The 24,261-nt window shown below is 36.8% G+C and overlaps 1 protein-coding gene across 1 annotated transcript in view; it reads left to right on the plus strand.

Annotated features, from left to right (window-relative positions):
• LOC135215650 (oxysterol-binding protein-related protein 8-like) overlaps positions 1-24,261 on the plus strand; it is a gene marked incomplete in the record, with an annotated part of 484,283 nt that overhangs the window by 165,902 nt on the left and 294,120 nt on the right. Inside the window, 1 exon segment of the mRNA XM_064250572.1 lies at positions 12,312-12,419. Within this exon segment, the coding sequence (XP_064106642.1) occupies positions 12,312-12,419 (108 nt within the window).

Here is a 24,261-nt window from a genome sequence, read left to right on the forward strand (position 1 = left end):
TTAAATGTGAGATATGCAAACTATAAAAGTGTCTCTGCAGGGGCAAAACTTCAGTATGCTTTGGCTATGGTCAAACAAAATAGGTTTTAGTGAAAATACCTGGACGAAAAGAAAAATGTTAGAACTTGATGGCAAGCTCATTTCTGATCCTGTGTTTACTCGTGGAATAGTTGGTAATCTATAACTTATCCAAAAGAAGTTGCAGAGGAATTGGGAGGACGTTTCTCAAAAGTATCCGGCAGGAAAACTGTTTTGCATAATATCATTTTATTCTCAATTTCCAGAATTTTCTTGATCTGAATGAGAGTGATTTGGAGCCCTATAATGCTCAATTTACCAAAGATTAGAAATCGGAACTGTCTGACCCTGTTGAAGATAATACTGTTCGCAGTGGAAGGGTGAAGCATTTACTAGGGAAATTGAAGATACAGGCAGTCCCCGGGTTACGATGGAGGTTCCGTTCTTGAGACGTGTCGTAAGCCAAAAATCGTTGTAAGCCGGAACATCGTCAAAAATCCTAAGAAAACCCTACTTTTAATGCTTTGGGTGCATTGAAAACTATGTAAACTGCATTCTTATGGCATTTTTCATCAAAAAAACCTTCAAATATTGATTATTTTGCATTTTTGGTGTCATATTTCATCTGCCAGATGAGCGTTGTAGGCGTTGTAACCCTGGAAATAATGTCTGATGAATATAATTGAAAAGCGTCGTGACATTCGGAATGTCGTAAGCCGAGACTGTCGTAACCCGGGGACTGCCTTATTTGTTTTGAGTATTATTACAAAACCAGGGAAGTGGTGTTGCTTCCAAAGGGCTAGATTATTACTCTGGCCATCCCAATGGAAAAAATAAAGACTGGAAAAACCTCAAAGATAAGCAGAAACCGGTGGTCAAAAAGTCACCAAATATTTTGAAAGTTTTATCTGGTCTTAGCTTGGTTGCTGACAAAAATCTCATAATGAGGCTAAAATGCCGTAGCAGATTCAAACTTGATGATTGCTTAGTTTTTTCTTCAGCTTTGAAATAAAAAAAAACTAATGAAACTAAATTTAATTCATAACGATGGCCTTAGAATCTGCACAGAAGCTGTTGAAGCTTCACTTGTTAAGATCCTTCATGTGGATTCTCTTGAATTACCGTTAGATTAGTGAAGGCATTAGTTTATGTTGGCGGTGCACTATATGATTCAAAAGCTTAAAGGAAAATCCAAGCTAAAGATCTTGGACAGAATATGATTCAAAAAGTTCAGAGCAAGATGATCCAAACCTTTCCAAGTCAGGCAAAATGGTAACATATGAACTCAGAAAACATGTGAAGTAGTCATCTAGTTATCTTCCATGGTTTATTTCAGAAGTAAACATAAAAAAAAATCAGTTAGAAAAAAGAAAATAAAACTGGCACACTGCTGAGTTTTGTTGGGTCCCTGCTTCTACGGGAATACAAGGAAATAAACTGAATCTGTTGTTTATTTATGATCATAGTATAGCGCACGGGTTCAAAACGACTCTTAAATTACTTCAATCAACTACTAAATAATATATTTTGTTGTCAGTGATAAACTTTTCTAGCTGATAGATGCTGTGGCCACGAGTATTAAATTTCGATTAGTGTATAAACCAAATAACCATTAATGAATACTGACCAAAAAAGTGTGTGTGTGTGTGTGTGTGTGTGTGTGAGAGAGAGAGAGAGAGAGAGAGAGAGAGAGAGAGAGAGAGAGAGAGAGAGAATCTTGTATGTGACAGAGTGAACTTAACGTATAGTGCCGCATTGACCCGACTTCAAAGGATGTCGTAACTAGGATGTTGCAGAGCTTTATTTGTTTGCTTTGACCTTCCACTGCCATAGCAGTTTGGCCTGGCGTTAACAATACTTTCAGGAAGAGAGAAAGAGAGCGAGAGAGAAAAGCCTTATATAAACTAGCGCTTGCGCATTTCTTCACTTTTCTTGAGGGGAAAATATCATTACAATTTGTTCAGCATCAATTCGTTCATTCGAGTTGTCTGAAAATTTTGCACAGATGAATAATTTTCTTTACGTTTTAAGTCTCACAACACAGACAAAACGTGATTTGAAGAGAAACCCCCTTTTAATTTGAAAGATTGTTTTCGTTTTTACCTGATCATCAACTAGGATTTATTGGATAAAATGGTTATATGCTCTCGTACATGTGTGGTTTGTGTGTGTGTGTGTGTGTGTGCGCGCGCGCGCGCGCGTGTAAGCACACTTCTGTATGTGTTTTTATTTCAGATGTTTACTCGCAATAATTTCAAAAGCCTCGGAATAAAGAAATTAAAACAGCAAACATTTCACACTGTGTTTTGGTGATTTTTAATTGCCTCCAGTTTCAACGACGATCAACTTAATGTATTGACATGATAGTCTTTGGAAAATATATAATTTAAATTTTATGTACATTGAAAGGAAATAAAAATGATTCGTAAAATGATTATCTGACGAACTATAATCACTGTGATTTTTTTCTTTTTTAAAGTCTGTTGAAGGTCAGTCCCATTTTGAATGATTCTTGTTTAATAATTAACAAGGTATTGTTTTCATGTTTGTTTGAGTGAAATGTTCATTTAAAAGAACTTAAAGCCTTTCTGATTTTAAAAAAATGCTCGGGGGCTGAAATGTAATTATCCGTGCTATCTTTTTTCAATTTTTATGCTTAGATGTAAATCTCTCAAGTTGTCCTTGATGAGAAAGATGTATTCATCCAGGACTTACTTTTGCTCTTAGTTTTTTTATCTCGTTGCACCATATCTCTCCACATAATTTTGTTGTGATATTTCATTCTCAACATTATCTTATTGTTCGTCGATATCCGTAGCATGTACCTCCCAAAAAGGTTGTCTTTTAGTTTTCTCGTGAGTCTCTGAGAATGGCTTTCTTCCCTCCATCGAACCTATGATCACCAACCGTTGACCTCGGAAACGACTTAGGCCCCGTCCACACGGCCGAGCTTTGCTCGACGAACTTTGTTCGATGTGACGTCAGAAGCGGAGAAAATGCGGTAAAGCTCTGACTTTTCCCGCTGTTTCTCCGCTTCTGACGTCACATCGGACAAAGTTCGTCGACCAAAGCTCGACCGTGCGGACAGGGCCTTAGAGTTGACGATCTATTCCAAATTTGCTGAGAATGGAATTGCGCTTTAATGCGAGTAATATACTTCATGCAGGTGTGGAAACGTTCCACAGCGTTCCACAGTTCGTAACTAGTGGAGTTGCTCCGAAGTGGCTGACTTACAGCACGGTCTAGGTGACTTACAGCATATTAAAAGGAACGCCGGATGCTTTGCAGGCGCATTGTGTTGCACCTATGATGAGCCTTTGTGAACCCATAATTATGAGAAACGTTCTAGGTTGAATCACTCGCTTTCCTATATCACAGGAACATCTCAATGAACATTCACTAATGAAGCGCAGGGAATGAAATATGCTTTGTACTTTAAAACCTTAAAACTTATTCCGTCATGCCAGAATCTTAACGGGTGTCTTCTGATTAGGTAATTGAGTAACTATTTTGTTATACAAGAGTTATTACCGTTTGCATATTCATATGGAGCAGATTAAAATGGCCATTAACATAATAGATGATATAGAGTAATTTAAGGGAGCTGCGAATCCAATGCTTTCAGTTATGTATCATCCTTAGCTGGAATTCCAAAAGACTTTTATTTGTTTGTAAATCTTTCATTACTGAATAGCTAGCTTTTATTGTTGTTTGTCCCTTATTATTCAGATATAAATATTGTTTCTATTTATTTACAGATATCCAAAGCTGTTGTTATTCATTGTATTAATTAATTTACTAATTTTTTGTACATTACTGTGTTAGCTTTTTCACAAAATGGAACCGTTTTGGGGAATGATGGCCATTTGGCTTAATCTTCGGTATCTGATGAAGTACACCATTCCAGAGAATATTTCGAATAACCAAAGTTCTTCTTCTTTCCCACTGTTATCCTTGCATTAAGGGGTCGGTTGCCTGATGCGCCTTCTCCACTGCTTTCTATCAAAGGCCTCATCCTCCACCAAACCTCTTCTCTCCATATCTTCCTTCACTTTATCTCACCATCTAATTCTCTTGTCTCCCTCTTGATCTCCCTCCTCTAACAGGTTCCTCCCAAGACCTCTTCACTCCCTCTTCGTCATCCGTCCTCAACACATGCCCATACCATCTCAGTTGTGACTTATCACCTCTGTAATCTTTACTATGCCTGCCCCTGTTCTTATTTCATCATTTTCCAATCTCTCGAGTAGCAATGTTCCCATAATCCACCTCAGCATTCTCATCTCTGTTCTCTCAAACTTTACTTCCTCTTTTCTTCTTAGAGCCCATGTTTCTGCTCCATACATTAACACTGGTCTTATCACTATGCTCTATATCTTGACATTTAGCGTGATTGGCATTTTCTTATCACATACTACTACAGCTGCCTCTCTCCACTTCCCCAAGCAGCTTTTATCCTACTTTCAACTTCAGCCTCACATCCTCCCCCTTGGCTTAAAGTAGATCCTAAGTATTTGAAATTTTCTGCCTGTTTTATAATTGAGCCTCCTCTTTCTTGTATTGCTATTCTGTCTCTATCTTCCCTACTGCTCAGCAAAACCTCTTGCTTTATTTACATTCACCTTCAAGTCACCCCTCCCTAAACGATTCTTGCCACTCTCCAACCCTTCTTTGTTGGTCCTCCTCATTTTCCACAGTAATTACCAGATCATCGGCGTACAACAATTCCCACAGCTCTGCATTCCTGATCTCTTCACTCAACACATCCATGAACAGCACAAACAAAAATAGGCTTAATGCTGACCCCTGGTGTATTCCAACACTAACTTCAAAGTTTTCTGTTTCCCCAACTGGTGTTACCACTTTTGTGCACGTTCTTTTATATATCATCTCGACTAACCTAACCAACTTTTCTGGGACTTTCTTTTTCCTTAAACACCAAAACATCACTTCTCTTGGGATTCTATCATGGTTTCCCTCTAGCCTCTTTTCCTGAAGCTGTCTTACTATGAAGATGGCATCCACTGTCCCTCTTCCTCTCCTGAATCCTTACTGCTGTTTCCCGATCTTTACAATCTGTTAATCTCTCATCCAGTACTCTCTCTAAAACTTTCAATAGATGCTCTTTTAGTTTATTTCCCTTGTAGTTACCACAATCCATGACATCTCCCTTCTACTTGTATATATATACCATTAGACTCTCCTGCCAGTTCCTTGGCATTTCTTCCTCTTCACATATAGCTTTTAATAAATCCAGCATCCATTTCTCCCCTCTGTACCTAGTTATTTGACCATTTCAATTTAGAACTCCAATGGACCTAGTAATTTACCATTCTTCATTTTCCTTAATGCTCTCTTCACTTCTGTATCCTGCATCTTCCTCACTGGTCCCTCCACCTTCTGTGCTTCCCCCATCCTTGTCTTAATGTCTACCTCCCTATACCATATATTTCCATTACTATCCTTGATGACACCCAATCTACCCACTTCCTGTCTCTGCCTTTTCCTCAAGTTTGAAATTTTATAGATATCCTTTTCTCCTTCTCTTGTTCCTAGTCTTTTATTCAACTGCTATGCCGCCTTCTCATAGCTGTACCTACCCTCCTCCTCGCCCCTCTTTCCTCTTCTCTATACCTTTCTTCTGCACCCTGTGCATGCCTTACTTTCCAGTCCTTAAATGCTTTTGATTTTCTTTTAATTGATTCTTGCACCTCTCATTCCACCACCATTTTTCTCCTCGCGACACTCCATATCTGCTGGGTTTCCCCGCCAGTTACTCTTCTTTTCCCCCCACATATTTTTCCCATGTCTGCCCAGATATTTTCCACTCTTACTACCCTGTCCAAATTCTACATTCCCATTTTCCACACGTTTCTCTCTCGCAGTCCTCTTAAATTGCTCCTCCTTTCCTCTTTTAAGGTCCCAAATCTTAATTCTAGATCTTCTCTTTCTCTTCATGGGTTTCCTACCTCTCATTTTAAAATCCATCACCACTTACCTATGCTGTTTAACACACGCTTCTCCCAAGATCACTTTGCAGTTGTACCAAAGTTCATAATAGCTAAATAAATACAATAAGAATCGTGGATCTTCATTTCAGTCCCGCAAAAACCAGTCCTGTGAAAATCGGCCCTGTGGCAATGTTCACATCATAATATGGGCAGTTCAGTCCAGATGTCAATGTTGAATAACACACACAGCATCATGCTTGTATTGCTGTTTCTTTCTTTAAGCAGGTAATCAAAATCTGCCATTTTGGAAGAGATGCCTAGGCTCATTTGGGCCTGTGAAATTATTAAGGGGTTTTGAAAATTATTATATATATATATATATATATATATATATATATATATATATATATATATATATATATATATATATATATATATATGTGTGTGTGTGTATAACCATACCATAGGGTTTCTACCATCTTTCATGGAGATCTGATGAAGTTCTGATGGAGAAAATCAACAATAATAATAAATAATGATGATAATAATAATAATAATGATAATAATACTATGGGACGACATAAAAAATTTTCACTATTAAAGCATAATAATAGTATTGTGTATACATATACACAATATTCTTATATATATATATATATATATATATATATATATATATATATGTGTGTGTGTATGTATGTATGTATGTATGTATGTATGTATGTATGTATTGTGAGTGTATACATACATATATTTATACATGAATGAGAAGATATAAATAAATTAAGACCAGTATTGTAAGATAATATACAACAAATACATGGTATACAAAAGACCAAAGCATTACCAAAAACTGCAGGTTGATACGTCAGGAACGTAAGGAAAGGTTGAAAGATTTTTTTTTTTTTTTATGCCATAGAAGAGTACGCTATTGAAATCATGTATGAAAAGGAAGACCTAGGTTTACAGATTGAGTGAAACCTGTTTAATTGAGGACGGCAATACAGCAATGAAATTCTGGTGTAGCATTTGAGTGGGTTAGTCGTTAAATGCAATACTGAGATTTGGAAAGAGGCTGAGGTAACGCTAGGAATTGAAGTCGAGTGTAGTACTGGAATTTGGAAAGAGGCTGAGGTAATACTAGGAATTGAAGTTTGGGTGTGGCCCTGGAATTCAGAAAGGGCCTGAGATAATACTTGGAATTGAAGTCTGGGTGTGGTCCTGGAATTTAGAAAGAGGCAGATGTAACTGTAGGAACTGAAATCTGGTTGTAGTATTGGAATTTGGAAACAAGGAGCTGTAACTCTAGGAATTGAAATCTGAGTGTAGAACTGGCATTTGGAAAGTGGCGGGTGTAACACTAGGAATTGAAATCTTGGTGTAGTATCGGAATTTGGAAAAGAGGCAGGTGTAGTCATGAAATTGGGATAGGTGTTGGAAATGATACTAAGAAAGGGGAAATGCCAGAAATAATACTGGGAATAGGAATATTTCAGATAGGACCCGATATAGTACTAGTTTTTGTTTTTGTGATGGTGACTTAGCATTAAATTAGAGAAGGGCTGTTATAGCCTGTCAGTGAAGAAAATTAGGCCCCGTCCACACGGTCGAGCTTTGGTCGACGAACTTTGTCCGATGTGACGTCATAAGCGGAGAAACAGCGGGAAAAGTCAGAACTTTACCTCAGTTTCTCCGCTTCTGACGTCACATCGAACAAAGTTCGTCGAGCAAAGCTCGGCCGTGTGGACGGGGCCTTACGGATGGAAAATGAATAAAAATGCCAAACGTAATTCTGGAAATAAAGTGTGATTTAATGGAAAAGGGCAAATGTAGTTTCGAAACTGGGAAAGAGTCGCTTTTGGCGATTCATTTAGGAAGGGGAAAACTATATGTTGGTTGAAGGGTGATTGGAACAGGCTTAGGCTATAGAAACGGAAGTAGGAAAAGGGTTTGGAATAGTTGTGGAAATGGAAAGGTAAGATTGTTTTTGGGAGGGGCCAAACGAATATCCTTTTCATATTACTTCTCTTTCAGTTTGCTGTTTAAAAGCGCTTTTTTTTCTATTATGTAGAAAGAAAATATTTTTTTCTATTACGTAGAAAGAAAATATTTTTTTCTATTACGTAGAAAGAAAATATATATATTTTTTTATTACGTAGAAAATATTTCGACAGTATTTTATGTGGTCGTTGATTGATACACGTACGACCTGATGTTTTTTAGGGTGTTTTTTTATTTTCTAGACTTCCAGTCCTACCGTCGCAATAATGTTAGTGTTTTTCTTATCGTGAATTGTTACGAGTTCATATAAAAAGCCGCTGTGAGAAAAATTTATTTTTGTAAACTCTTCCTACGTCATTGGCTATTGCCAGTGTCCCAGGTGCAGACCGATTCTTCAGTTGAAGGATATTGTTATTGACTTAAGAATTTCAAATAGTGCTGTAGGATAGTTGTGCTTCATAAAGAGGGAAATACAGATTTTTTTTTTCGGGGGTGGGGGGAGTTGTGTATGAATGTTACTACTTTATCTAAATTACTTTAGCGAAACTTGGCTTTAGAAGAGGTGTTACGGTCATTCATTTTGAATTATAAGTTTAACTGTAGGATTTGAAAGATGATTCACATGCGTGAATGTCTAATACTTCTAAATGTATTGTTATGTTTCTCTCTCTCTCTCTCTCTCTCTCTCTCTCTCTCTCTCTCTCTCTCTCTCTCTCTCATACATGTAAGGTTGCCTGGGGTATTATCTGAAATTTTGTTAATACAGAACTGCTCGGTCAACAAACGTGTGAGTTGGACATTAGCTGATTTGCATTTAATATGAATTCCATGGCAGATGAAGTCATGCATATGGATATTTTTTCATTCTGACGCATTTACGGGATATTAAAATTTGAAACGCCGTGAAATTCTTTTAATCTTAAATATTTTTACATTAGACAGTGATGTGACAATGTGTGACACATGGTATATTATTATTTCATATGAAGTGTTCTTCAAGTATGTTTTAAGTCAGAGTTAAAGAACTTCGACATGCTTATTCCGATGGTTAATCGTATCAATAGCTAAAGGACCTGAACTCTAGTCCTCAGGCTTCTCCTTCATTAAGGATAGGGCAAAATCTACGTCAAGATTCTCTCCTCTAGGTCTTGCCGTAGGCCGTTCCCAGGGCCATCTTCCCTGGACGTTCCATACAAAAATAAACTGGTACTCTTCGGACGTCATTTTCCCTTTTGTGTACTACATGGTAACCTCTACGAGAGGTTGTCTTTTTTATGGGAAGTAGGGCGGTGTAAGCATCGAATCACCCGAGGGCTCTCTAAGTAAAGCCCGGGGCTTTATTCCCGCAAAGGAAGTTGTAGATATATATATATATATATATATATATATATATATATATATATATATATATATATATATATAGAGAGAGAGAGAGAGAGAGAGAGAGAGAGAGAGAGAGAGAGAGCTGTCATTTACTTTTTGTTTCGATTTGTGTGTGTATGGTCCCATTCGAAGTGTTCCGTGGGTGTCCGTAGTTCCTAGACTGGATATGCGCATATTTCGTTGTGTTTTGTTATTTTTATAGTAATTGTGAATTTCCTGTTGAAGGTGAAATGACCACTGATGATCGGTAGGTTTTGGTGGGATTTGCTCCCACTAAAATGTACTAAATTGGAAATATTACGCTAGAAACATGGAATTTTTATCATGAATATAAGGAGCTATTTACGAACGAAATTTAATTCAATCTCTCGCGAGAACCATTTTAGATGAGATCACAACGCATCTGAATATGAATCTTGTCGGCCACACCCAAGCCATTTTAAGAAGATTACGCTCTCTCTCTCTCTCTCTCTCTCTCTCTCTCTCTCTCTCTCTCTCTCTCTCTCTCTCTCTCTCTCTCTCTCTCTCTCTCGTCAAGGCTAGCCTATTTATAGATTTTGAATGCGGTTAGTTTTATAATCCAGCAGGAAATTTTTTTTTTTTTTTTTTCTGTATACTCATATTGAACTGTAACAGCCAGAGATGTCAGCACGTTATTTTTTTTCATTATCCTTAAATTTATTTCAGTGTGGCTTTATCCATTTTGGGATTGTAGTACAAAGCTCATAATTTAGATAATTAATAGTATGTATTGCCATTGCTTTTGATAACGTGAATAAGAAGGTTGGTGTTCCATTTTTTGAGAACGTACATCGGCAAAACAAAAATAAACTGATAGGTTTGAAGTAAGTTCTTAGGTAAAGCATATGTCCCCTGATCAGTTGGGCATCTCTTTAACGACTATAGAGTTTTAGCTTCTTACGTAGTTTTTTTTTTTTTCATTTTATTCTTGTGGGATTCGTCCTCTCTCTCTCTCTCTCTCTCTCTCTCTCTCTCTCTCTCTCTCTCTCTCTCTCTCTCTCTCTCTCTCTCTCTCTCTAATGAAATGACGTTTCGTATGGGGTGAAATCATGAAATTAGAGTAATTTTACATTGTATTAAATTCCTTTCTGTCATCTAAATATCGGGGGCCATATTCGAAAGTACGGCACCTTTTCATATACAGGATATATAAAAAAAATATGTGTACTTAGATTTCGGCCATAAAGAATTAATTTATTGCAAACCTGGTTTTTAAAATTTTTTTTATTGTACTATATATTTTATATTAATTTTATAATTTTATGGTGATTAGTTAACAGTTTTCGAAATGTTTACACGTTTGAAGTTGCACAGTAATTTTCTTTGTTATACTTTGCTGTAGTTTACGTATAATAGATTAGTTCTGTTCTTGAAAACAATAATCATATTTATGCTTTGAAAATTAAATTGCTCTGCAGTATAGATATTTAATCGTGGTTTTGGATATACCATTTTGACTGGTAATAATGTAATAATGATAGTAAATTATACGTTGACTGCAAGAAAGAGTTCCAGTTTTAATGGTTAAATAAATTATTATTTATAATTATATAGATTTTATTATTATAATTATAAATATTCTATAATATTTATAATATATATATATATAGTATATATATCTATATATAATATAATAATATATATATATTATAATATATAATAAGATATACTGTATATATATATATGTATATATATTATATTATATATATATTATATATAATATACTTAGTTATTATGTGTATACACCAGGTTCAATATCTGGGTATGTATGTTTGTATGTAACATTGGACTTGAGAAATTGTGGTTTGGGAGGTGTACTGTTATTACAATGCATTCCAACAGTTATTCCCTTCTTAACCGTGATAATGAAGTTAGCTTTAGATTTCAGTAAACGGGACACCAAAAATGAAATCAGGTCTGCACTCCCGAGTACCAGGAGGAACTACAAATTGAATAGATGGAAGTGGCTTTTTCATTCACTTTATTGACGAGAAGGTCAACCCGATGTATTTTAAGTTTATTTCTCTCTATTTTTTTCTTCTTTTTTTTTCGAAATGCAAGTTGCATTTGCATGTGTGAGTTTTATGCTGCATTGTTATGCTAATAGGAACTGAATGTTAATTTAAGAAATGACAACTATTATGATTGATGTTATAGTTCTTTTACTGCATTCTCCTCCTTCTCTTTTCTCCTCTTCTTCCTTTCTTCTCTTCCCTCCCTTTCTCTCCCCCCCATTCTCTTCTCTCTCTCTCGTCTCTCTCTCTCTCTCTCTCTCATATTTAATCTTTAAGAATGTCCTATTCATAGTTCATTTTTTCGCAAAGGGACATCACCATTTGAGTGTTTTACATTGTAATTTGTCCACTACGAGTCTCAGCATGGTATTTTGAGATCTTTTGCTGATTGGCTTGAGTACATTTTAAGGGACACTAATCTTTCTTTGCCCTTAGGACAATACGTTGATTCAGGCAGCCTGTGTGCATACAAAATTGGAGTTTAAGATTTCTATGTTCTTTTTGTGAAATTATTTTGATAAACAGCAAAATTTTAATGTCTAATGAATTTTATATTTTTAAAAGTATTTAATGTCCCTCTCTAGCTTTTGTGGATTTTATCTCATCTGTGTTTTTATTCAACTTTTTTTTCCCCCCTCTTGATTGTGTACGTCTTTTGCCAATTGGCATCTCTCTCTCCCTCCCGTCAGCATTCTAAAATGTGTGTGTTTTTTCTTAACCCAATGTAGCCCCTTTTTGTGTGAGATTGTATGTTGCTATCGTTGTCGTCTGTGACTCCAACACAAAACACCCCTACACACACACACATACATAAATACATACATACATACATGAGTTCACACGTACTTTATGAACAGACACGTGCATTTTCCCCTGTATGTGGCACCTCCTCACACTTATCGTTGGTCCTGACTTACTCTAGAGCGCAGCGGGAGTGTGCGCAAGTCGTCGTTGGCCGTCCTTCTGCCTCGCCTCCCTGGTCTTCATGGCTCCTCGGAGTCCCTCTACCACAGCCCCCAGTCCTCTCCAGGTGAGTCTTGCCTATCCTTTTGTCTTACAGCGCCTCCTCCCCCCCATCCTCCACCTCCTCCTCCTCCCTCCTCCTCCGCACACTCACCTCGTCCTAACCCTCATTTTATCCAGTCTACACTTCGCCGAAGACCCTCGCTGTGTTGTATTTAGAGTAAATCATAATTATTTGCGGTTTTGTTTCTCTTTTCGTAGTCAACTTGTATTCTCTTATTTATTCGCCTCTAATCTTCTGCTGTGTTGTATTAACGTTGGTATTATTTCATTTTAGAGCACTTCTTTTGTTCGCTAATTATCTTTACCAGTGGGATAATGAGTTTTGGTATCTTTAGTTATGCATTTCCCCATTTGTTTACACGGGCATTTTGTATTTACAAACCTAACATCAGGTAATGGAAGACTGAGTTCTCATTTACATACCGATCAGAATGGACTGTATTTTGATTCTTCTTCCATTTATTTATGACGCTGGTGACATTTTATTATTGCATGTTCACTTGTCATAAGAATAATCGAAAATATTGAAGATCAAACGGAAATTGTATAGAATTTTAATGATTTATTTATCCACGAAATTTTCCACATTGTCTATTTTTGAAGTAGTTTTGGTTGGGCACAGACAAATTTTTTATGCAAAAAACAAAGTTTCCTTAACTGAACAAGGTAAAATTTTACAAAACTCTTTAAACCTAAGACGGTGGACGAGTTATAGTTTAACGTAACAGTATTTTAAAGGCTTGTTAGATCGTCCATCATCGAGTTTAAAAAAGAAAGAAAGCGAGAAAAAACATCCTTTGGAAACCTGTATAGGCATCGCATAAGATTTATTTTCGTTGAAATTTTTTTACTCTTTAATTTAATGCATAGTTGTCTAGAGTGTCGAATAATACATGAATTAAATGCATTTTTCTGAAGCGTTGTTATTAATGTCCATAAATTGCCATGTTCCTTGTAAGTTACGATGCATTTTGCCGTTGATATGAAGTCGATGACTTATTTCCTGATGTCATTAACATAATGAGTGTTTATATATTTTGAGTGCTGTTTATTTTCTTCAGTGTCGGATTTATTAAATCGCTCTCAATGTCAGTAATACCGTTATCAAGAAGCTGTTGCATCCGTATATGAACTGCGAACTTCAAGAGATTAGGGAGGACCTCCTCATAGCCTCCTTCTGTTATCCCTGGTTCCCGGCGTGTTTTCGTTCCTTCATGAAAGTCTCTGTTCAAAAAAGTCAAGATCCTCATTATAAAGTTTCCCAGCCCGTTCGAGCCTGCATAACACACTGCCAGTGTATTTCATGTTCAGATGTTTTTCCTGTACACTTACGTCATAATACCTAACATTCAAATTGCTCCCACGCTTCCTTAGAAGTAGCTGTTTTAAGTTTCCTCTTATTTCCAAGTGAACCACATTAGATATGCTTTTCGTTGTAGGATTAACACGTGCCGTGTAACTTAAATGATTGGTTCTTTTATAAACCATGTTCGTGTTTTAACACAATTAATCTGCATGGAACCAGGCTGGGGTTAACGTTTGGAACAGTACGGTATATTAACGCAACTGTCTAATTAAGTCTTCGTTTTGAGTTTTACTATTCTTGTAATTCATTTCCTTTTTACACTTTTTAGTGTCTATTTTCCTGTTTTATTTATCCTTGGGTTTGGTTATTAGGTTTGCATTATTAACTCCTCTGATGATAATATACAACTTTAGTTTTTCAACCCCTGTGGTTAATTTTCTTCCTAATAAATTAAATTAACACAACATAGCAATTACTTACATATGCGTAGTTTACATTAGAAATTAAATGCTTAGGCAGACTTGCATAAGCTTTTACTTAAATTATGCTTTTTTAGAGATTTATAGCATGTATTGTTGCTGTGACTTATTTCTAATAAGGTAAGTTTGACTCTCTCTCTCTCTCTCTCTCTCTCTCTCTCTCTCTCTCTCTCTCTCTCTCTCTCTGTGAGTGTGTGTTATAGATTTTATGATTTTCAGATTGTTTGGTTTCCTTCAGATATACTGAAAAGGTTAGCAAGGTTTCCTTCTCCAGAAAGTCGCATCTGGTAAGTACTTGAAGAGACGTCGCTTGGAAATAGATGTTGATTTGGAAGAATGAAAAGAATCGCCATCGCTTCTATATACTGTGGTTTAAGAAAGTGAACTTTTGTAATGAAGTTTGATTCTTTTATTTTTTAATATACCAATCGTAAATTCTATGTGTATTTTTGGATGTAACTTTGATAACCAACTATACTCTGTTTTTTTCCATCTGTCCATCCGCCTGTGGTGTTTTCGCATGGTAACACTGCGTCCCGGGCTTTAAATAGTTACGCTATGTGTAAGTTTTAGGTAAATAAAAGGTTATCTGGGTGTACATTTGCAACTGAAAAGTGTTTTAATAATTTATTGTATGCGAATTACACCGTTAATATTCGAAATAGGGTTATTATTATTGTTGAATGTAAGCTGAATGTAACTATCTGAAGCCCGGGCTGCAGTGTTACCATACGCATACACCACAGGCGAATGGACAGATGGAAAAAAAGAGCATAATCATCATTTCGTCGCATTATCATCACACCCATTTTTTGGTTGGCAAAGGTTTTCATATTTTCGTTAGTGTTTTATTTTAAATTTCGGGTAAGTTCACTCACTGGGCATTGTGAAGATTCCAGCAAGGCAAAATGTGTCAACTAATCTGTACTATAGATTTTGCCTTGTAAGTTTTAAGTCACATATTTCTTAGCAGCAGGGTATATATATTGTTATATAGAAAGTTAGTCAATAAGGTTTACTCCGGATCAGAGACAAAAATCGCTAACGATGTTCTTGTGAACCGTGTATGTATGTATATATATATGTACTTAATTAAGCTGAATTTGTGTTTGTGTTGCCAATTTATGGAACAGCCTCCCAGGGGATGTGGTGCAATTCAGAAGTTCAAGGGAAAAGGCAGTGCAGTAATTCCCTAATACCAATCTTCTTGTATTTTGATACATTTTTATCTATTCGTTAAATGTTTCCTTTATTAAAAGTGGAACGTCGTCTTTCTGTATATCCCTTTACTGCCTCGTACTTCCTCCTAATGAACACTATATTCTTTGGTAGCTTCAAGTCAGTGGCCCCTGTGGGCTTGTTCTATATAAATAAGTTGCATCTACTGAGTAAGAAGAAGAAGAAGATTATGATGATGATGATGATCTCGAATAGGTTATTCTGTAGGAAATACCTGAAGATAGAATGTTAGAGAGCTGTGACAGGAATCCGTGTCTGCTACAGTGATGTCGAGTCGCATAATTGATGAGATGGTAAGTGATTCTGATGTCGACACGATAGCGCCCTAATCCAGGAAGTTTTACAGACAACTTTACAACTCTGCAGTATAATTTGGAATATTGATGTGTGCTCCAGGGATTTTTTTTTTCCATTTGTCGTGTGACCCTTGAAAAATGTCGTATTACCTTCTTTTGAGTGCTTATAAGTATATGTCGCTTTACTTCGAATTGCTTCTCGGAAAATTTAATCTTACCACTTTTGTGCGACTCGTGGAGAATGTTGTTTGATTTCTTCCGCGTGAGTCTTGGAATTTCATTCTACTTCTTTTGCGACAGTTTTGGAAAATGTTCTTTTACTTCTGATTGTTTCATGGAAAGTTTTGCTTTACATCTTCCATGTGCTTCTTAGAAAGTGTTTTTCTTCTTTCGTGTGCTTTCTTGAAAGTTTTTTTGTGCCTTTTCTGTGTGGTTGGTGTAAAATGTTAATACATCTTCCCGTTACTTCACTAAGTATCGTTTTTCCTCTGCCATGTACTTGGAATATGTTGTCTTATTTCTTTCTAATGCAACTTGGCAAGTTGTGTTTTATGCTTTTTTTGTGGTTGTTGAAAAAATCTCATACTTCTTTCGAGTGCTTCTTATCTTGTTCTTGGAAATGTTGCTTTATCTAATCTGTGCGCTTCGGGGAAAATGTTTCATTTCTTTTAGGCACTTAGCGCCTCAGCGGCGTGGTTGGTATGGCATTAGCGTCCCACCTCGGTTGTCGCGGGTTCGATTCTCGGCCATTACATTGAGGAGTGAGAGATGTGTATTTCTGGTGATAGAAGTTCACTCTCGACGTGGTTCGGAAGTCACGTAAAGCCGTTGGTCCCGTTGCTGAATAACCACTGGTTCCATGCAACGTAAAAGCACCATACAAACAAACAAAACAAACTTTTAGGCACTTCTTTGAAAGTTGTGGTTACCTTATCTGTGTCCCTTATGTAAAATGTAATTTTGCTTCTTGACTGTGCGTCATGGGAAGCTTTTTTTATGCGTTTTGCGTGCATCTTGGAATATGTTTTACTCAGTGTATTGTTGTTCGGAAAGTTTCGTTTTTACCTCTTTCTCCTGTATCTTGGAATTTTTTGTTGATTTCTCTGTGCTTCTTGGAAAATTTCGTGTTACCTGCCTTGTGTACTTCTTTGGAATTTTGGTTTTATTTATATTTTTTTCTTAAGAAAATGTACTTCCATGCACTTCTAAGAAAACGTCTACCTTTTTCGCGTGCTTCTAAGTCAATTTCGTTTACCAAATGTATTTTACCTTTTTCTTTGTGATTCGGGGAAAATTCTGTGTTACCTCTTTTGTGTACTTCGTGGTAAATGTTTTACTGTGTGTGCTTGCTTGAAAATTTTGTGATCCTTGGAAAATTCAAAGGATGACCTTTCTGTTTGCATATTGTAAAATTTTCTTTGACATCTTCTGCTTCTCTGAACACGTTCAAGCTCTTCTTCCAAGTTCTTCTTGGAAACTTTGGTTTTGACCTCTTGTAAATTTTGTTTCAATTCTCTTGTGCGAGTCATGAAAAAATTATCTTTGCCTTCCTTTTCCCTCTTGGAAATTTGTCTCTCTTTTGAGTTTGTTGAATTCTTCTGCTTTTTCCGAGAAAATGTTTTAATTTAACTGAGCTTATTGAAGAACATTTTCTCATTAGTATACCATTCCTTTATCGGAAAGTTTATTTTACTTCTGTGTGCTTCTTGTAACCTGTTCATTCTACCTCTTCTTTATGCTTCTTTAGAACTTATATCTGTTGTGGAACAACTGTTTGACTATATCTTTGTGCGCCAGAAAAAATTTTGTTACACGTCTTCCGTGAGCTTAGTGTTTCATCTCCTGCTTGTGCGTCTTGGAAATTTATGTCTTAATTCTCTGTACTTCTTGGAAAATTCTGATTTTATTCTTTGGTTTGCGTCTTTGAAATTTTTTTACTTTTCAAAGTAGATCTCTGAAATTTTTTTTATTGGCTTCGTTTTACTTAAAGAAAAAAAAGTTTTTTTTTTTCCCTGCTGCTCGTGGTTATTGGAGAATGGTGTCTTACTACTAGTGTGTGCATCTGGGAAAACTTACTTTCCCTCGTCCTTGTACTTCTTGTAAAATATTGGAACTTCTGGTTGTTGGAGCTTGTTGGAAATTTGTGTTTTAACTCTTCAGTGTGCTTCTTATAGAATTTTGTTTCATTTCTTCTGTGCTCCCCATTGAAGCATTCACTTAAATTTAGTGTTCTTTTTGGAAAATACCTTGTTTTCGCACATTGAATATTTTCTTAAACTCATTCCGGATGGAAGAGTTTCTGTAAATCACTCTGTGCTTGTTGGAAAATTTTCTTTTACTCCTACTTGCTTCCTTGAAAATTTTCTGTTAACTTCGATGCGCATCTTGGAAAATGTAATTATACTTCCATGACTCTTTGAACACTTTGATTTTGTTAACTTCGATGCGCATCTTGGAAAATGTAATTATACTTCCATGACTCTTTGAACACTTTGATTTTTCTTCCATGTACATTTAGAAAGTGTAGTTTCACTTTATCCGTTTGCTCGCAAAACGTTGGTTTGCCTCTTGTGTTTGTTTTGTTTTTGTTTTACATCTGTATGCCTTTTGGAAAATTCGTTTTGCTTCTTCCATTTTGACTTGTCCCATGTGGTTTTGGGGAATTTGTATTGCTTCCTTGTTTTTCTTGGAAAGCTTTATGCTGTTTCGTTTCTGTAACCCTGACTGGATGTTAGGTAAACATGGCTACATCGTATAAATTCCGAATTTTAATAAAGATTGGTGTCGTAAGTTGTGCGCGATTTCTTTTGATGGTTTTACATTTAATTATTTCCATTATTATGAAAACTTCGTCCAGAGACCACAAAGTATTACTTTTTGGAATGTGATAATTTAAAAAAATGTTCATATTATTTTGACACTTCGTACAGATGACCTCGATGTTTTTTTGTTTTTTTCTTGTTTTACAATAAATGTAATAATTTGATGAAGCCAATGCGCAATGGAAGCTGCCCAAAAATCTTTATTATATCAAGCACTTTCCGCACGAATCTTTCAAATAATCCTTCCATTGCAAAAGAAGCTGAAATGTTAGCTTACACTGATACGGTAAAGAGAGTCTTCAACATCCTGGAATTAAATTGAAAAAACCGAGAATAAGAGCTCTGGCAGCTGCGTGTACCATTCGAGCGAATGTTGAAAAAGAAACCCACAAATCCAGTAAAAAATGGAAATGGGGGGGGGGGGGGGGGGAATCTCCTGAGGTGAAAGTGATTGCAGTGCAAAGCATTGGATGAGCACAATATTTCATATTAGTTTGGCGAAGGTTTTTGATAAGATTTTGATTGAAAACGTAAGGTAGTTAAGGGAAGGATTGGGAGGGAGGGAGAGGTTTGTGGTTTTTTAGACTTAAAAAGAGGAATGTTTGTTATGATATCATAGATGTTTGAGGTTGAGGAGTGAAAGCTTTTATATGGTCTAGAAGTATGTGGAGATGGGAGAGATTATATTGCTAGAGAGAAGGGCAATCTGGAGAGCATTCATAATGCTTGATGAAGGAAAGATTTTCTTGATTTGCGTCGTTATTGATATTCCTAGTGACAAACATTCTCACACATCAACTTTAAAAAGTGATTGTCATACAAAGCGATCTTCCATAGTGTAAAATGGCCATATTTGAAAGTAGAGAAATCGAACCAAACATCATAAGTAGTAATAAACACTTGAAATTACACCGAAATTTTTTGTTGTAGCTGGGAGTGTACAACTGTGGGGGATAACGCGAAGCTGACCTGCCAGTGACCTTGACAATGAGGGACAAACGTATGTACAATTACGGCTGAGGGCATACTTCAGATTGGGTATTAGTTTGGTCACCACTAAGGATTTAACTTAATTATTTACATGTGCACTCTTAATCATATAGGAAATGAAAGTATTACACCATATGGGTTCAATGGGGATGTAACGACCCCGTAACACAGAATACAAATAACAATAAGTTAGATCTTGAAGTAGATGAACAGGTGACTGGAGGTTTCCCAAGTCAGGGTTGCCGTTTTGAGGAATTTCGTCTATTAGTGTGGCTTTCTGGTGACATCTGGCAACCCTCCATGGCTTTTCCGACCACAGGCCACGGCACTGAAGAAAAAAATTCTTCTCTTTGCCTTTTTATGTTTTATTATGAAAATAAAGCTATAAAACATATCCTGCTTATTTATACAAATCAATCTTATTGAAATCCTTTATTTTTCTTCGTCAAAAATACTTTTTATGAAGCTAGTGACGTGTAGTTTTCTAACATCACGGAAAATAATTCTACATCGGAAAATACGCATTCTAACCATTAAATCATAAATAAAGTAAAAAAATCAGATGAACTGCATATGGTAACACTGCTAAAAGCCAATGTTGTGAAGAAAAAACGGCATCACTGTTCCCGACACGACACAAGGAGCGAAGAAAACAAAAAGGGGAATTTTCCCCAGAGCACACAAGGTGAGATTCCGGAATCCACAGTTGCTCTACTGCAAGTCTTCAACAAACGTGATTGGGAGCTGAACAGAATGCATAAGAATCGTGGTCGAGGATCGAGGGGAAGATTTATGGAAGGTACGTGACAAGTCGATCTTGCAAAGAAATGTATGTTTCTGATAACTGATAAACACTATTGGCCGAGGACCCACAACACTATACAGTTATAACACAATATGGGAATCTCTCGGGAAGTATGAAAGGAAAATAAGTCTGAGACGGGAGATGGGACTGACTGCTCATATCCTTGAAATTTGCACATGACCTTCAGCCAGTAAGAATTGGAGGCGTCTTCCTGAAGGTGCTGGTAAGGGAAGGGTATGTGAAGGCACAACAAAGGTTACACCGGCTAGCAACAGCCACCGTCTCAAGGGAAGTAGCTCAGAGGAGCACGAGAAAAGTTTGAAGACCCTTCATTGTTTGTTGTTTTAAGAATTAAGCCAGCCTTGTGTTGGCACGGGCTCTTGCTCCTGGAGGAGCCCGTAAAGGACCCACCATTTGCTGCTCTCGCCTTTTATGATTCGGAAGGAGTTCACCGGCATCCTGGTAGATGGCACTACCTGTCTTCTGGTGCATCTTCTCCACAAGGTCGTATTAGGTTACCATGCAGTCTGGGCATTCAAATATGGCGGCTGGGCGCCTTCTGCTATTGGCACTGCTTGCTTTTGGGCGGACTTTCTCTTTCAGGCGGCAAATCTGCAAGCACATGGCTCCAGCAGTCAAACAAACAAAAGGCGATTGAAGGATTAATTCTTTAAAATAAGTGGCGTGTGATAGAGGGGGGGGGGGGAGCGCCAATTTGTCTGCATCTTTATTATGAATGAAAAATAAAAAGAATTTGCTTTCTTCAAGGTTTCCTAACATTCTGTTAATTGGAAGAAGAGATGGCATAATGTGAGAGAACTTCACTACAATGTATATATATATATATATATATACGTATATATATATGTGTGTGTATATATACATACATATATATATATATATATATATATATATATATATATTTGTGTGTGTGTGTGTATGTATATTATATATATATCGACTTGGAAATTGCTTTGAAATTTTTCTATGTCAGAAAATATTAATATTGTTTGAAAAGGAAAATTCATGGTATTTTTCCCATTCCTTTGACTGTAAATTGGGTGCCGTTTGCATGCCAATGCGACTGGAAACCCTGTGATTCCATGTAAGCCATGCCTGGAAAACAACGTGGAGTGCAATGGAAGTATAAAATGAATAGTGTCATATCATGAAGGAAGGGGGAAACCATCTCATGAGAGTGTATACCATTCTATGGGGGAAACAGGAGGTGGGAGAGAAGTCCGTCATAGAAAGTGATTCGTGATTTGGAGTGGGAAGTTTACAAATCTTTTAATTTGACATATATCTTATTTAATTCAAAGGACAATCATGGTATAGAATGATCAAAGCAAGACCGCCTACCTTATGGCAAGAATTTTGCGATATTTAAATCATCAAAATCGCTCAACACACTTGTTCACAGTGTACTATCAATTATAAGTAAAGCAATGAATAATGCATAAAATGTATTAGAAGGGCTTCCTACCTAACAAAAGGTGCATTTACTAACACACATCCGATGCCCCTCTCCTTCATGACTACCCGACCTGTTTTAACGCCACTTTGTTCCTTTAATGGATAATTCAGGCTGATTGTAGGGAGATTTTTAGAATTAGTCGCTGGAGATTAATGGCAGATTAGTGTCCCCTGTTCGTGCCTGAGAATGGTAGCGTTAATAGACCATTTATCTTTAAGCCCTCTGACCGTCATTCCAGAATCAGTTCCATTCCGGCTCCAATAAAACTGATTAACAGTGTCCTTGCTCCAACCCCGCGCCACCCACAGGGTAATTAATGTGACTGGCATTTCCCATCTGACGCGGCGAAAAGTCATGTTCAACTCATATTTTCTTCATAAAAATGTAAGCGTCCCCAATTTGTGGATGAAAGAGGAAGAAAGAGAGAGATGTTGAGTATCAGATGAATTTTATTGAATAAAAAAAAGTATTTGTTCATCGCTTGCAGTAGTGGACGGCACTCACGGCACTTACAAATTTTTCCCGTATCCTTAGTTTTATATTGTGAGGTCAAGTGACTCGATCCTTTTTATTTTTATATATATTTTTTTTCATGTAAACATTACGAAGTATTGCCGGATGGATTTGACCTCGCTTTTCCCTGCCAGGCACTCAATACCTGTATAACTTCTGTAACCGGCAGGCCCAACGAACCGCCTTTATAAGTTCACATGCTCCTTTTGCTTTGTTTTCATGGTCGTTATTATAAATCGTTCTCTCTCTCTGCGGGCGTGCACACACACAGATGCCTAAGGGCATATCTCGCACTATATACTTCACCAATGAAAACTCATGTTAATCACTGCTTGGTATGGGTGGAAGTAAGTCCACCGAAATATAGTCCGTAGAGAGATGCGTATTTCTGGTGATAGAAGTTCACTCTCGACGTGGTTCGGAAGTCCCGTAAAGCCGTTGGTCCCGTTGCTGAATAACCACTGGTTCCAGGCAACGTAAAAACACCATATACAAACAAACAAAAAACTACTGCCAGGGAAGTCCAAATATATGAGGAGTATAATCATAGACTTTCAGGGGACCTGCATGCCCATTTTCATCGAAATCAGAAAATTATGGTTTAGCGAGGTCTTCCTACTTCCCCCCACCCCCCCCCCCCACCCCCCCCCAAAAAAAAAAAAAAAACCCCCCCCCCCAAAAAAAAAAAAAAAAAAAAATGTCTAGTGAAAATTAATCACCACCACCTTATGTGTACCCATCAGGCTTCATAGTATAAGGTCAGGAAGAATAATTGATTGACCGGTGACCTTGAAAAATTATTCGCGGTCATAAATATGGGTGATTATTTTTTTACCCATATTTATGACCATGAATAATTTTTCAAGGTCACCCAGTAAGAGAAATGAAAATCTGTGTATAAACTTGAAAAATTGGCAAGTTTCAAAAATGTTTTAAGTACTGGAAGAAACCTAGTCTCCAAAGGTACTTGTTAAGTTTTTTTTTTTTTTTTTTTTTTTTTTTTTTTTTTTTTTTTTTTTTGTTTTTTTTTTCTCAAAAATCAGAGGAAAATGGACGGTAAACTTGAAATTCGACAATGACCAAGAAAAATTAAGTCAATCTAAAATATATTTATGCTGGTGCAGAATTTCAAACACCAATTTGGGTTTATAGTGTCTGCAATGTTAGAAAATCATGAAGAAAAATGTTAGCACAAAGTTTTAGATAGTAAAATTTTGAAAAACTGCGATTTTCCAGTGTAAATACATATCCTTTGCAATATCCTACCAAAAATGCTTTTGACATGCTTTGTGACTAAGCCTTCACATGAAACTAAGAGACATGTGTAGTCTGCAAAAGTACAAATTCACTAAGCAGTTTCATTTCCAAGCGCCTTGGTGGCGTGGTTGGTATGTTGTTTGCGTCCCTCCTCGGTGGTCGCGGGTTCGATTCTCGGCCATTCCATTGAGGAGTGAGAAATGTGTATTTCTGGTGATAGAAGTTCACTCTCGACGTGGTTCGGAAGTCACCTAAAGCCGTTGGTCCCGTTGCTGAATAACCACTGGTGGTTCCACGCAACGTAAAAAGACCATACAAACTAAGCAGTTTCCTGTGATCAATCGGTAAAAATAACGCACTTACGTGAGAGAGAGAGAGAGAGAGAGAGAGAGAGAGAGAGAGAGAGAGAGAGAGAGAGAGAGAGAGAGAGAGAGAGAGCAAGGAAATCCATCGAGACCTGGAGAGGCCATGGGTAAAACTTGAAGGATAAGTCCATAATTTATAAAATTACATTATAATAATATTGCTATTTCAAGGAACATGACAGTATGCTTCTTGAAACAGTAATTACATGACCGTTAGTCGACTGTTAAAGGAAACTAACATTTCTCTCCAAATACCAAATTGAAGTCTAACGCTTCAGCTATCGTCATCAGATTCCT

The sequence above is a fragment of the Macrobrachium nipponense genome, chromosome 5 (genome assembly GCF_015104395.2).
Source record: "Macrobrachium nipponense isolate FS-2020 chromosome 5, ASM1510439v2, whole genome shotgun sequence".
Taxonomy (NCBI): Eukaryota; Metazoa; Arthropoda; class Malacostraca; order Decapoda; family Palaemonidae; genus Macrobrachium; species Macrobrachium nipponense.